This window comes from Macaca thibetana, chromosome 20 (assembly GCF_024542745.1).
Source record: "Macaca thibetana thibetana isolate TM-01 chromosome 20, ASM2454274v1, whole genome shotgun sequence".
NCBI classification, from domain to species: Eukaryota; Metazoa; Chordata; class Mammalia; order Primates; family Cercopithecidae; genus Macaca; species Macaca thibetana.
Genome location: NC_065597.1, coordinates 74131835 through 74147174, shown reverse-complemented (window position 1 = coordinate 74147174; position 15340 = coordinate 74131835). Strand labels below are relative to the sequence as shown.

General features: G+C 53.2%; 2 protein-coding genes across 3 annotated transcripts in view; one reads left to right on the top strand and one right to left on the bottom strand.

Annotated features, from left to right (window-relative positions):
* Nucleotides 1-15340, top strand: part of JPT2 (Jupiter microtubule associated homolog 2) — a 179718-nt gene that overhangs the window by 35863 nt on the left and 128515 nt on the right. The gene's annotated exons all lie outside the window — the stretch shown is intronic.
* Nucleotides 1-15340, bottom strand: part of IFT140 (intraflagellar transport 140) — a 107375-nt gene that overhangs the window by 52043 nt on the left and 39992 nt on the right. For both annotated transcript variants that reach the window (XM_050774167.1, XM_050774168.1), the window contains exons 15-19: nucleotides 12039-12156; nucleotides 9865-9995; nucleotides 7688-7853; nucleotides 5705-5836; nucleotides 1587-1786 (exon numbers count right to left, since the gene is read on the bottom strand). In XM_050774167.1, the coding sequence (XP_050630124.1) occupies nucleotides 1587-1786; nucleotides 5705-5836; nucleotides 7688-7853; nucleotides 9865-9995; nucleotides 12039-12156 (747 nt within the window). The remainder of the gene's footprint in view (nucleotides 1-1586; nucleotides 1787-5704; nucleotides 5837-7687; nucleotides 7854-9864; nucleotides 9996-12038; nucleotides 12157-15340) is intronic.

The window sequence follows — 15340 nt, the reverse complement described above, 5'->3', positions numbered from 1 at the left end:
CCGGCCACACCGCAACCACAGGCCCGGCGCCCGGCCACACCGCAACCACAGGCCCGGTGCCTCCTCTGCCTGGGTGCGGCACTGCTGGGCCCCATGGCCACCTGAAGGCAAAGCTCCCTGCTGGCATCGGCCGGAAGGAGAAACTGCTGCGATGTGTACAGTCGGGGCCGGGCTGCCAGGCCACCCGCTGCTAATATAAATGTTTAGTTTGGCTGCTTCTGGCCTTCCAGCGAGCTGAGGGGATCAGTTTGGATTTTGAGGCCATACTGCTCCAGGAATTGGTCTTCAACTGATAAAGACTGGAAAGCATTTACGGACTGACCGTCCGTGACACACTCAGCACACAGCGTGGAAATCCGAGCTTCATGTCCACGGCACACACTAGCATGGATAGTTGGCTTTTATCTTCCCTGCTCCACTTTTTTCTGACAAGGAATTTTTATTTCCAATCATATGCTGAAATTAATTGGTTTTTTGTTCTGTTTTGTTTTCTTCTGGACGGAGTCTCACTCTGTCACCCGGGCTGGAGTACAGGGGCCTGATCTTGGCTCACGGCAACCTCCACCTCCTGGGTTCAAGCAATTCTCCTGCCTCAGCCTTCTGAGTAGCTGGGACTTCAGGAACGCATCACAACTGCCCGGCTAATTTTGTATTTTTAGTAGAGACGGGGTTTCTCCATGTTGGTCAGGCTGGTCTCGAACTCCCGACCTCAGGTGATCTGCCTGCCTCAGCCTCCCAAAGTGTGGGGATTACAGGCGTGAGCCACTGCGCCTGGCCACATGGAAGGTTTAAACTGGCCACAAGGTCAATTATGGTCTGCGACTACCTTTATATTAACTCAAAGCAATCAAGGAGGGCCGGGCGGTGCTGCTCAGCCTGTCTGGTGCATGTGCAAACTGGAAAGAGCTCATCTGCACGGCTAGTGTGGAAGGTCTGGCATGGGGAATGAAGGATTGGCCATGCTGCTTTAGGACAGTGGGCCGGGTTCCTGCACCCTCTCGGACACCTGTGTGACAGGCATCATCACGGCACATCGACGGAGGGCTTCCTCCAGGCAACCTAAAGCCACACCCTTCTTTTACCTGTTTAGTTTCCTTCTTTGATTTTCTACCCTTTGGACATTAAGATCTGTGAAATGCTCTCGTGAAGAGGAAAGGATTTCTAGATTCTCTGCAGAATGAAGAAGAAGGTGCTTGCAGACAGCTCTTGATTGACAACCTCTTTTAGAGCAATTGTAATTGTGTTTCCACCTGGCTGTTTTTAGCGTTTACTTGTCCAAACTTCTGTTTAGGAGCAATTATTCCCAGAGGGATGGGTATTACGGATGTTTAGGAACGGCAGAACTTTCCACTAGGAAGCAACTAAATAGCCCGAGAGGCTCCCAGCGCCACAGAGGCTGAGAGCTTCCTACGTGGCACCCGCAAGCTGGACAGCATTTCATCGAGTGGGAAGACGATGAAATACACCACGGCGCACTCACGAGAAGTTAACTATTTCAACAGGCGAACCAAGAAGGAAGACGTGGAGAAAGGAAAGAGCCGTGAGCACGCGCCATCTCCCGACATCCCGGTGGGCGGGATCCTCACCTTTTGATGAGCTTGATGGATTTGAAGGCTTCGTCCATGTCTCCGATGGTGATGAAGAAGCTGAAGTGGAGCATGGCGTCCCGGGTGGCCTTGTCGCAGTCCTCCAGCCCCACAAAGTCTCGCAGGGGTCTCCTGGACACCATCTGAGGGATGTGGTGGCACCCAGGCTCCACCTCCTCTTCTCTGTCTGCTTCTTCTGGCTAAATGACAAAGGACCCAGGTGTTTGTTAACTCATATGTAGAGCTGAAGCCCTTGCCCAGATCTCGTCCTCTAGATTTAGCTCCGTTATGGGGGAGAAATCTCTCCGCAGACAGACACAGATATTTAGCAACAGGTCAAGTCCCTGCCAGATGCACTGAAAACCTTTAGGGTCACCAGCAATGGTCAGAGCTTTTGGCTCTGGCTTCAGATAATGGGTAAGCAAAGGCTGCCCGTGCATGAATTTGTTTTTTAAACTCTCTTAAAATTAAGTAACAGAAGCATGATTTCAGGTAGAATTTTCCAAAACAATAACCTGGACTGGCTGTGTACCCTCTATGGGTGTTTTTCAAGAGAGCCCTCAGCCTGGGCAGTGAGGCCCTGCATGGCACAGAGGGGGACGTGGCTGTGGGCCCAGTGTCCTGGGCAGTGAGGCCCTGCATGGCCCAGGGAGGGACACGGCTCTGGGCCCAGTGTGGGAGCACACTGCTATGGCTTGCTGGAGCCCCATCCTCGCCTGAGCATGTTCTCATACCCAGTTCCTGGAAATCAGCGCTCCCGAGGGACCACTGACCCTCCACAAGCCCCTCCAACTGCTTGCCTCGTCTTTAATCATGGGTCCCTTCCTCCGTGAGGCAGGGGCTCTGCACGCTCTCTCTGGGCTCTAGCCCTGCCCCTCATCTGGGTCACGTTTCTCTGAGAGCACACGCACTCCCCTGCGTGAAACGGATCACCTCATACCCTTCTTGGGTCAGGCTTCCCTGGTCTTGCATCTGCTGCTATTGTGTGACTTCCTGAAGGGTGACTCCAGCCACCTGCCTCCCCAGCTCTGCTCCCATCAGCTCACTGCTCCCACAGAAGCTGACCTGCAGTCCCGGTGAGTAGGCCTCACAGGCGAGGTGGCACTTGGCCTGGGTCTCAAAGAAATCTGGGGGATTTGTCAGACCCAGTTGTGATGGGGAGCCCCTTCTTGGCACAGTGCAGAGCATAAGCAAAGGCCCTGAGGCCCCACAGAGAGACGCTGGAGTGGAGGGCCTGAGGATGGATGTGACTGGGGCCATCTGCAGGGCGCTGAGTGCCGAAGGGTTTGGACTGCTTCTGCATTGAGTGGAAACGGTCAGAAAACGCACACGCGCAAAAACAACAGGGAATTCCTGCCTGCTGTGGTTTAACAAACTGCAAGGAAGCGCCCTCACCTCTGATAACAACGGCAGCTTGGTGTGGACCGAATGGGTACCTGGTTCACTGTGTGAATGTGAATTCTCGTCATTCACTATGTCCTGCTCACAGCTCTGTGAGGGAGGGACTGTCAATCCCAAGTCACAGCTGACCAGTCACACCGTGCAGGGGCAGGGTCCTAAGGGCTGCTGGACCCAGATCCACCCTCATACCTTGGAGAAACTAGGCTGAGCCATTTGAAAATGTGAACAACAGCAGTGTTAACAGACAAAAGACCTCATGGCTAGTCCTCACTGGAAAGTGAGACTCGAAAGGCTGAGTTACGGAAACTCCCTCTATTACAAATGTTGGTAAACTAAGTTCTTCCTGTGTCCCACACAGCAGAGGAAAGAGCTGTGTCCCACGTCCCAGCCATGACCACAGCTGGCGGGCTCCTGATGAGCTTTGCTAGGTGAGGGGTGCCCGGCTCAAATAAAGACAGCTGACGCTGAGTGTCTCAGGCTTACGACAGACCTCGGTAAAGTGAACGTGCAAGCTAAGCAGAAGGCATCAGTGCACAGACAATTGTACGGAAAACAAGGGAAGAAAAGGACGTCAGGAAAACAACCTGGGGAAGCAAGCGACACATGACCTGGGTGTCTGTACTTACGACTGCGTCATACACGCCTGCTCTCTGGAACAACAACTATGAGGAGCGGACGCATGCGGGAAAGTGAGAAACGAGAGAGAAAAGAACAGATGCGTGAGTGCGCACAAGACAGAAATGCCACCATGCAAAATTAATGGGGAAAAACTCAACAGAAATAATGTAAAACATTGTTAACGCTTTGAGTTCTGAAATCAAAGAGAAATTAAAGCACATAAGAAACGTAAAGCCAGCATGGAATTTGGAGGAATGCCAAGCTGGTGACACTTGTCTATTAAAATACAGGAATTAAGGAAACACGCATTGACAGAGCAGGGAGCCCTCGATTTGGCAGATCACACGATGCTTTCCCAGTCTTCATTGAAGCTAGACTGCCTCCACCGCAGGGAGCAGTGTGACGCACAAACAAGCACCATGCCAGTCTCTGCTGGCTGTGCAGCCTGGCTCTACGTGGTGACCGGGAACACGGCTGCCAACTGCAACCACGTTCGCATTTGTGTGAATGCTGTTAATCCATCACTGCACACAAGGTTCCAGCAGAGCCCGAGGACCAGAGGCCAGCACACACCTGCTCATGTCATTGTCACAAGTTAGGCAGTGCCCCACCCCACCACCACCATGTCCTTTATGCCAGGTCCTATGAAGGTGAACACCAGCTCGGGGGTGTGCGTGGAGCTGGTGCGCCTGTGGTCCACTGTGGTGGCTGCTGGTGCAGTAGCATCTGTGTTGGCTTCTGTGGCCATGCAGGGCTGCCTGTCCTTCCCCTTCCCGGAATGTCCCTCTGGGGTCTATGCTCCCTCTGTCCCACTTTAAATGCTCCCTCAACCCACCTTGGGTTATAAAAGTAACACAGGCTTACTGAAGAAAATTAGAAAAGTACAGAGTTCATTCTTAACGTTGATAAGCCACTGTATGCGAAAATCCAAAAGCAATCCAGGTCAGAGTCTACACAGTTTAGTCCTTCCTCTGATGTGACAGTAAACAGGAAGTGGTAGGGAAGAAAATGTACATGTTTGTTGAAGGAGTGTATCTAACAGGAGAGAAGCTTCCACGTTTCATGGAAATAAAAGCAGCAGCAGAAGCTGGTGGCATGCTAGGTCCTGAAAGGTGGGAGCTGGTGGCCCCCAGCCTCCCACCTGCAGAACCCCTCAGGGGGCTCATAGGCTGGCGCCAGCTGGGACATGAGTCTGAGCCTTAGGTCAGCCAGGCTCCACTCTGAAAAATCCCCACACGTGACTCGGGATGCTCCCAGAGGCTGAGAACAACAGGTCAGTGAAGCGAGGGGAGCAGCTCCCTGAGAGTCAGGCTCAGGCGCTCCAGTCACTGGGCCTCAGAATGCTCCTGGGGCACACACAGGCTGCTCTTCTGCAGAGAAGCTGCAAATCCTTTGATCAGCGTGCCCTTTCAGAAGCAGAGAACGTTTCAGGTCCAAAAGGGACCTTGGAGACATGGGGACCAAGTCGCAGAGAAGTAAGTAACTTGTTCAAAAGAACCTATTGGGGTGTGTGTACTGATGACGATCCCATTCTTGCAATAACTTAAAAACATGTCCATGCATGAGTCACACACGGATGGGCGTCCAGAAGCCAGAACCCTACTGAAAGGAGCCACCAGCCTGCCCACAGTGGCCACCTCCAGGCTGGGATTATGGAGATTTGTACTGTTTGAGTCTTTACTTCATTCTTTGTAGTTCCTAAGATCCCTACAGTCAATGTAGAAATGCGTGATTTTAAGAAAGCAGCTAGAATTTTAGAAAGACAGAAAAGCTAAAAGGTGTTGAGCATTCAGGGAAAAGTCAAGGGGGAAGAGTGCAGAGTCCTGAGTCCTGAGCGAGAGCTCCTTCACCTGGAGATACCACTCATCAGCATGACTTCTCTCTATCCTGAGAGCAAAACCATTTTCAATTTTCCCAACAGACCACAGTGTTTGCTGGAATTGCAGTTAGACTGGATGGCTGACCTTGTCTACGGAAAGGGAAGCCTGGAAGAGCCGCGAGGGCTAAGTCACATTTCAGCTCCCTGGGACGCTTGCAAGAGCCCAGCCAGGCAAGAGGAGAGATCAGAAGATACCTGCGCAGATGTTGTGGCTTCGTACCTTCCTTGTGAAGTAGTAATAAGGCACTTCCATCCCCAGGAGACTGTGGGAGGCGGCAGGCCGGGGGAAGCTCTCATGAAGCAGGAAGCCATGCTCTTCGGAAATGAAGAAGGACAGGATCAAAACATCTGCCTAGTAGAGAAAGAAAAGTACTGTTCTGTTGTTTTTTTCTTAACTTACATAAATTTCTGGGGTACAAGTGCCATTTTGCTACATATACTGCGTCACGGTGGAGTCGGGTTCTCTGCTCGGATGATACTATCTTTTATCTGTTCCACCTGGGAAAAACCAACATGTCTACTAGAAGGACGCACCTCATCCAGTTTGCGACCACTGGACTCTCCCGAGTGACTGTTTTTCTTGCAGCAAAGGCTCATCATTCCCACCCTGAACTGGTGACTGCAACTCAAAAGAGCTTTCATGGTTTAAAAGTTCTCCCCCTTTGGCTGCTATAAACATCAACAGTGATAGGCCGGGTGCGGTGGCTCACACCTGTAATCCCAGCACTTTGGGAGGCTGAGGTGGGTGGATCACTTGAGGTCAGGAGTTTGAGACCATCCCGGTCAACATGGTGAAATCCTGTCTCTACTAAAAACACAAAAATCAGCTGGGCATGGTGGCAGGCGCTTGTAGTCCCAGCTACTCGGGAGGCTGAGGCAGGAGGATAGCTTGAACTTGGGAGGCAGAGGTTGTGCGAGTCGAGATTGCGCCACTGCACTCCAGCCTGGGTGACAGAGTGAGACTCCATCTCAAAATAAATAAATAAATAAATAAATAAATAAATAAATAAATAATCAACAGCAGCACCACCAACAAAGAGCCTGCTTTCGAGGAACAGGGAACAAGCAACACAGAAACCACATGCTCTGTGGGCTGCTGCACAGAAGCAGAACAAGCAACATCAGGACATGTGCCTGTACCTGCAGCTGCTTTGGACAGGAAACCAGAAGAGGTGAAGGGAAGGCAAAGCCCTTCCTTGCTACCTGGTGTGAGTTTAGCCAAGGGCGCATCATCACAGAGCAGACAAAGAGTCCTAGGATCAAACTGCCAGGAGACCGCCCTGCCACACCTTCATCTTCCCCAGGTGCCAGCCCACCCATTCTCCTGACTGCCCAGGTCACCCCACAGCCTCTGTCTTGAAGTGGCGCCTCTGGCAATGTCTTCCTCTCCCCACTCTGGTGGTAGAGATGCCACCTGGACATGTCCTCCCACTCAGTGCCTCAGAACCAAGGATGGATTTGCTTCTGAACTCAGGGTAGCAACACTGACTGCAGATAACTCTTTTTTTTTTCTCCTTTTGAGATGGAGTCTCGCTCTGTCACCCAGGTGGAGTGCAGTGGTGCGATCCCGGCTCACTCTGCCTGGGAGGCAGAGGTTGCAGTGAGCTGAAATCCCATCACTGCACGCCAATCTGGGCAACAGAGAGAGACTCAAAAAACAAACAAAACAAACAAACAAACAAAGATTTCTTTCCTAGAGAATCACATGTAGCAGTCAAGACAACAAGAGAACCAAAAAAATGCCATTCAGGTCAGAGTCAGACAGTAAGTGTGGAGCTGGCCCATAGGCATAAACCTCAAAGAGGAGACACCACACACCGTGGCTTCTCTGCATAGCTCAAAACAGACCTAGCAATGGCAACTCCACAGAGGGTGGTGTTGGGTTTACAGTGATGCTGCCGTCAGTGGGAGCCATGAGGCAAATGCTCTACTCCACATGAACGAATTTTCAGGACCCCTTTCCCAGACCCCATGCTAGGAAGACGTTTTAAATTAATTCTTAGTATTCTTTTTTAGAGACGAGGGTCTTAATATGTTGCCCAGGCTGGTCTTGAACTCCTGGGATCAAGCGATCCCTCCTGCCTTGGCCTCCCACAGCGCTGGGATCACAGGCGTGAGCCACCATGCCCGACCCATGAAGGTTTTCAGTCTGGCAAACGGCCACTGAGCGTGTCTCAACTCCAATACAACAGGCAGGGCGTACCGCAGGGCCAGCGCGCCCATCACGGGGCTGCCCATCTGCAGACTGAGGCTGGGAGCCCAGCGTCTCCTGCACGGCTTCACACACGAACAGCCGGGGCTCGCTCTGGTCCCAGAAGTGGTTCACGGGGATGTAATTTTTCAGTCCCTCATCTGCAAAGAGGTGGCTCCTAAAAGACAAAGGAAGACCCGTCTGAACCCCGAGGAGGGCACTCCTGCTACCAGTCTCCCTCCCATACACATTCCCAAGGCCTCCAGGTGCTGTCCCAGACCATGGAGTCCACACGCTCAGCTCTGGGAGGACCTTTGGGGCCTCACTGCCATGCGCCCTACTGGAACGTGTTCTTAGATTTTAACAGCTGGGCTAAGGGTCCAAGCAAAGCCCGGTTTGAAAGGACCACAGAAAGATGATGCTTTGATTCTGGAGGCCTTATGGGGGGCCCAGAAGAATCCCCAAAGCAAAAGGGACCCTTTTCCTTTTCCAGGACCAGCAGGCCAACCTCAAGGTGGGATGGCATCCCTGGTGGGCGGGGTCGAGGCTTTGGCTCCATGGTCATGCCGGGTTCCCGGTCCCCACCGGTCCCTGTGCTGTGCTGCCCCTTGTACCCAGGTCCCTCCCATCTCTAAAGTTCCATGTTGGATGCGTCCAGAACTCAATAAAATGCTGTGGGGAAACACAATGATGTGCCGGCAGAGGACACATAAGGTCTCGAGAGAGCAGGTGCCCAAGGAGAGGAGGCCTATGAGCCTCATTCACCGCCCCCAGGGTGTGACGAGCCCAGGCTGTGGAGTGGGACCCTGCCAGGCAGCACGACCCACGGTGGCTACAGAAGGACAGGACCCGGTGCTGCAGAACATGCAGATCCCGCAGGAAGCTGCTGCACCCAACAATGGAGGTACCCTCACAGCCACATCTGGCACCAGTGCAGAGCAGAACAGAAAGCAGGGCAGAGGAGTGAGTGCCATGATCCAGATGAGGCAGCTCTGAGGCCCGCAGAGCCCGGGGACATAAGCTAGTTCCCGTGAGGCGAGACCAGGCTGGCACAGGACAGGAACGGACAGAAGGAAGGGGGCAAGATTTGAATGCCCTCAGAAGCTCCCACGGGAAGCCACGCATGGCAGGCGCAGAGTCGAGAGGGAAAAGCATGAATGAAAAGACATTTTGGTATGAGAAAAGCTGCAGACCTGGGTGACGGGCAGTGGGGACTAGAGGAAAGGTTCAAGGAGCAGCCCAAGAACAGTGGCAGCAGGGGGAGAGCTGGCACTTGGCCGAGTCAGGCATCATCGTCTGAGGCGGGAGAATGGGGCCTGCACTCGGTGAGCTGTGAAGATGCAGAGTTCCACAGGCGGTCACCAGCAGAGGGATGAAATGAGGCCACCAGGTGAAAGAAGGCTCCAGAACTGTATCTGAGGAGGAAGGTGTGTGGGAGAGAGAGGCAGGGGGAATCCAGGGGGGCTGGACAGAAGGGGTGTGTCTGAGGGTGGTCAAGTAATGGAGGAGGGGAAAAAAAAGAGAGAAAACCAGCTCCGAGCTCAGCTGTGTAACTGCTCTGCTCCTCTGTGAGCGTACGCAGGCCCCAAGGCGCCCGTCCTGCTTTCCTGCCCTGCGGGCCTGGCTCACACAGGTCGGCGGGCTCAGCTCCGCAGCCCACTTTTCTTTCGCGCCTCACTTTGTGCAGAATCAACCATGAACTAACTGTAAGTGAACTATCATCAGCACTCAAAGTTCTCCAAACGCGCACTCAGTCACAGAAGGAACTCCAGATATAGTGAACACAGACAATTATTCTCCCTAGAAGTACGTTCTTTAAACAGGCAAATGCCCCCAACATCAGAGGTGCGGATGCCCCCCAACATCAGAGACGTAGATGGGTCTGAGGCCACCCCATTCTCTCCCCGCAGTGACTCATGGGCCACTTCTACAGACGCCCGGCCAGAGCCCTTCCAGAGTTGCAGTTTCCACTCAGCTAACTCCAGAACCTTCCACCTGGAGGACAGAGACTAAGGACTCAAATCTACCCACTGCCCGAGTGTGCTTCTGTTTTCCTCTTTCTTTTTCCCACTGGTGCCTGCTGGGGCCTTGTGAAGTCTGGCGCGTACCTTAACGACAACCCGCCCAGAAGCTGAGAAGTAACTGAACATCATTTTTTCCAACAAAATCCTCCTGAACCACAATCTTACTTATCAGTCTCTTGCTCGTTAAAGGACAGTGTCTCTCTCCGATCAATTTGTCCAGTCTTGAAGTCAAAGATGGTCACTGTGTCCATTTCAACATCGTAGAAGCAGATTTTGGAATCGGGGCTGTTGTCAGCCTAGAAGAGAAAACCAGAAAGCTCACGGCGCCTGCCCGGACCGGCAGGCTTGCGGACTATGCCAGGGACTGACGCAGCACATGTCAAGAGAAACACACCCAGTGTCACCAAGTCCACAGGCCGCTCAGCTTCCAAGCACTAGCATGCTTTCAGCATTCGCAATTTGCTGGTTTCGGTGTTTTTTGAGACAGGGTCTCACTCTGTTGCCCAGGTTGGAGTGCAGTGGTGAGATCATGGTTCACTGCAGCCTCAAATTCCTGGGCTCAAGAGATCCTTCCCCTCAGCCTTCCAAGTAGCTGGGACTACAGGCATGTGCCACTGTGCCCAGCTAATTTTAAAATATTTTTGTAGGGATGAGGTCTTGCTATGTTGCCCAGACTGGTCTCGAACTCCTGGGCTCAAGTGATCCTCCCATCTCAGCCTCCCTAGCAGCTGGGATTGCAGGTGCGCGATAACCGTTCCCGGCTGAAACTCCTTGATTACAGCTGAACTTTTCCACTGTTTCTTTCTGCCATGGTCGAGTAGGCCCCTTGCTCCAGCCCCTGCCTCATCCCAGCCCCGTGCTCTCCCCTATGGCACCTCCGGGACCCTGTGCTTGCCCTCTCTTTCAGGTCTTCCCATCAGTGTTAACCCCCTCAGAACGCACCCTCGACCTTTTTGAGGTTCCTGGCTGCCTCCTTCTCCCGGTGGCCCCACCTCCCTGGCGGCACCTGCTCACCTGGCTTCCCAGGCCCCATCTGGGTTCTCAGGGCCACAGTGGCCACCGTTTTTCCTCCTTGGGGATATCCTCTCGCCTGTCCCTGTGCTCCACCTGCAGCCCTGGCCCTCCCTTCTGACCAGGTGTGGGACTGCCCACTAGCTGCCTCCCAGGCACCTGCCCTTCTGCTCATCCACCTTCGCTGCAAACGTTTCCTTTCCTACCTGGCTGCAAGGGTTAGAAACACCTCTGCAGTCCTGTCCTGCCCTACCCCTCGGCCAGTCCATCGCCAAGTCCCACTGTGGCTGCTCGAGCCCTCCAGTGGCTGCCACAGGGACCAAATAGGCATCTGCACCCACCAACCCCTTGATCCATCTTCTAGAAACAACCCTCTAGAAATATGATATTTATGTTATCCTCATCCTTCTGCCCTGAGGTCAAAGTCAGCTCCCACCTGCATCAGCCTCGGCCCTATCCTTCACCACGAGTGCAGACCCTCGATGAGGACAGGCTTCGCCAACGCAGGCCTCTGCCGTCTGCCCTCTGCTGTCCCCACCTGTCCTCACCTGCTCACTCTTGCCTCAATCTTGGCTGGGCCATCACCCCCTCAGCAGGCCTGGCCCGAGCTCCATAGCAGCGCAATGCTGTGCAGTTCCATACCCTCCAAGCACACATGCCTCCTGCCCTGCTCATCCACAGGTGGTGGGTGGGGTCCTTGTGCATACCTGAGCACCTCTGTGTCCATGGTGCCTAGCAAAGCGTCTGGCCCACAGCAGGAGACCAGTTACGGCCCTTGAACGAGCGAATGAACAAGGGAACTGGCACCAGCAGAAGGGAAGGAACCAGGGAAGGAACCAACTGGCTCCAAACAGCTTGCCATGCCCTGCCACCCCTGCCAGACCCTTCCACGTGGCTGCCACCAGCCCCCTCACACACCAACATCACCATGCCTCTCTGAGCAGTACGCCTGAGAACTCTCTAACAGTCCTGTCCTTCCTCTCATGACAAAGAGAACTGAGTGGGATGAAGGCAGGGATGAAGAGGAAGCAAGCAACTCTCCGATGAGGAAACGACTGTTCCGACGAAGGAAGACTTGGAGAAAGGCAGCGGACAGAAGGTGGCAGGTGGGGGAGGGACAGAGGCTGGGTGAGGACCATGCTGGGGAGGTCCCTGGAGAAGGTGGGAGGGAGAGACCCGGGGAAAGGAGGGAAGGAGGGTGGGGCTGAACAGAACATGGGACAGGAAGATCCACACAGGAGGAGAGAGGCACGAGCAGGCAGGAGGCCCGGCCTGGGAGGATAGCGGTGAGGAGACGGAGTGGGCGAGTGGACGAGGGGCAGCCTCACCTTGCTCGGGAGGATACTGATAGTGCTCCCGCTGCTGCTGCACCGCAGAGAAGCGATGCCCCCCGCCCCGGGGACCAGCTCCGCCAGGCTCCTGCAGCTGCAGTGTGCTTTGGCCTCTCTGCAGGGAGGAAGAGGGACCTCAGTGCCAGCCAGAGGCCCAGTTTCCCATTCTCCGCCCGCCCTGAAACCTCAGTTCACGGGCTGACTGCCGCACAGCTCCTCGGCTGCTTCTCACCCTGGGTGGTACGTGTGCACCATGAGGTGGAGCAAACGCAAAACACAGGGTGAGTTCTTCCACCTCAGGTACTCTTACGAACAAATATGAATATGAGTGCTTCATCCCCTTCCTCTTGTTCAAGTAGCTTATTAAAAATGCTGTTCTAGGCTGGGCGTGGTGGCTCATGCCTATAACCTCAGCACTTTGGGAGGCTGAGGGAGGCGGATTACTTGAGGATTGAACCCAGGAGGCGGAGGTTGCAGTGAACCGAGATCATGCCACTGTACTCCAGCCCGGGCGACAGAGTGAGACTCCATCTCAAAAACAAAAAACAAAAACAAAAAAACAAAACAACGCTGCTCTAAGCTGTTCTATACCTGGAGTTTGTGCCTTATGCTCTGTTTTGGCGATTTTTCATAGCACATGGGGACTGCTTCATTACCCTCTATGACAGCTGCACAGTTTCCCATCATAGGGACACACTGAGCTAGTTAACTCGTCCCCTGCCAGTGACATTTAGTTGTTTCTAGTTTGTTACTGACATAATCAATACAAAGTATATAGTGGTAGTTCATTGTTATTTTAAAAAATTTTATTTACATGTCCTCAGTTCTTCCCTAATGTCTCCTTCCTGTCCCAGGATCCCATCCCAGATTCCATGTGACACTCAGTGGCCGTGGCCACATAGGTGTCTCTCAGTTGTAAGTTTCTCAGATTCCCTTGTGTCTGAGGAGTGCTGGTCAGGGTCACTGCAGGCCACCCTCCACTGAGATCTGCCTGGTGCTCCTCTCACTAGACTGCGGCTCTGGGTGTTTGGGAGGATGACACAGAGGTGAAGTGCCCTTTGCATCAGGTCATGTCAGGGGTAGATGCTGTCTACCACTGTTGATGTTGACCTGGTCACCTGGCAGGGGAGTCTGTCAGTTTCTCCACTGTGGAGTCCTTCCCATCCTGTCCCGTGTCCTCTCCACTGTGGAGACAGCCCGTTCCTATACTGTGCTCTCTGCATGGGACTCACGAAGCACCGGCCACCCTTGAGGAGTGGGGAGTCCTGGCTTGTCCCACTCATGAGGGTGGAGGGGCCACAGAAATCATGTGGAATTCTTTTCTATGGGAGATCTGTCTCTTCTCCCCTGTTTATTGACTTACTCATATCATTTGGACTCACACATATTTATTTTTTTACTTTGGGATATAATTCAATGCCTTTTTTCTTCCTTCCTTCCTTCCTTCCTTTCCCTCCTTCCTTCCTTCCTTCCTCCCTCCTCCCCCCCCCCCTTCCTTCCCCCGTCCCTTCCTCTTTCCTCCCCGCCCCTTCCCTCCCCCCCCCTTCCTTTCCTTTCCTTCCTTCTCTCCTTTCTTCCTTTTTCCCTCCCCTCTGCTTCCCTCCCCTTCCTTCTCTCTCTCTCTCTCTCTCTCTCTCTCTCTCTGAGACAGGGTCTCACTCTGTTGCCCAGGCTGTAGTGCAGTGGTGTGATCTTGGCTCACTGCAGCCTTGACCTCCTGGGCTCAAGTGATCCTCCTGCCTCAGCCACCCAAGTAACTGGTACTACAGATGTAAGCCACCATGCCTGGTTAATTTTTTTTTTTTTTTTAGAAATTGGGTTTCACCATGCTGCCCAGGCTGGTCTTGAACTCCTGGGTCTAAGCAACCCACCTCTCTCAGCCACCCAATGTGCTGGGACTTGCAGGATGAAATGGGCCACCCAGAAAAAATAAATAAATAAATAAATGAAATGCTGGGACTGCAGGCATGAGCCACTGCATCTGGCCTGCTTCATTTATTTTGTTGCTCCAATTATTCCAGCTTTGGCTATTAGGACCTCTTTTGGTGGGTTCCGTGTCTCTGTGACCCCCTACCCTGCCATCTTTATGAAGCTTTTTGGTTTGCTTTGTTTTTAGCACTTCCTCACTTTCGGGCAGCACAGATGCTGCCAGCTCCTTCGTACATTTCCTGCCCTGGTCCTAGAGTCAGCATCTCTCCAAGGTTCCATAGCTCCTTTATTGGAGGATGGTGGTAGAAACCAAGGTCTGGGCACCAGGTGTGGCTTCTGGGACACGGTTGTTGCTTCTAGGCCCTCTCAGCTGACAGAGTGAGGAAATATGTGTGTACCAACGGGTGCATCGACACAGACCTGCGATTCTGTGTATGGAGTCATCCCTACCTACGTGAAGCCAGGCATTTGTTCATGCTGACACCTCTACCTCTGAGCTACTCTCCCAGGGCTTATTCTGGTCCCTCCCCTTGCTAATCTGTAACTCCCACTCCCGCTGTGCGATGCCAGGCTCCTGCCATCTACCCTCCATTTGTTCAACTGTCCAATTCCAGTGCACATGCATTACAGGATCAGCATTGCTCATTCCAACCCCTGTGGGGAGCAGGATTCTCAACTAGAGAGCTGAGCTCCTGTGCAGTTCCTTTGGCCTAAGTGCTGGCCAGGGCCTCCCTCACTCCCAGAGTCACTCAGGTCAGCACTTTTCCCCCATACCCTTTAGTGAAGCTGTTTCATACATTTGTTAACACAGTCAGACTGTTTTGTTACCTTCTGTGTTCCATCCTGGGGTCCTCTAACATTTTAAGTGATTTTTTTTTTGAGACAGGGTCTCTCTGTGGCCCAGGCTGGAGTGCAGTGGCACAACCAGGGCTCACCGCAGCCTCAATCTCCACGGCTCAAGCAATCCTCCCACCTCAGTCTCCCAAGTAGGTGGGACTACAGGTACGTGCCCCCATGCCCACCTAATTTTTAAAAGTTTTTGTAGAGACAGAGTTTCACTATGTTGCCCAGGTTGGTCTCAAATTCCTGGGCTCAAGCAATCTTCTCGCCTTGGCCTCCCAAAGTGCTGGGAATACAGGTGTGAGCCACCCTGCCCAGCCTGAATGATTTTTTAAACATTTGCATACATTAAGGTTCACACTTTGCACCATAAAGTGCTATGATTTCCAACAGATGTACAATGTCATGCACTCATCATATAGAAGCTTCCCCACCCCCACCACTCCCCGTGCTTCAACTATTCAAGCCTCCCCTCCCCCACACGGCTCCACCACCAGGCAAAGGCTAGGAAGTGAGCCCCAACATGAGGC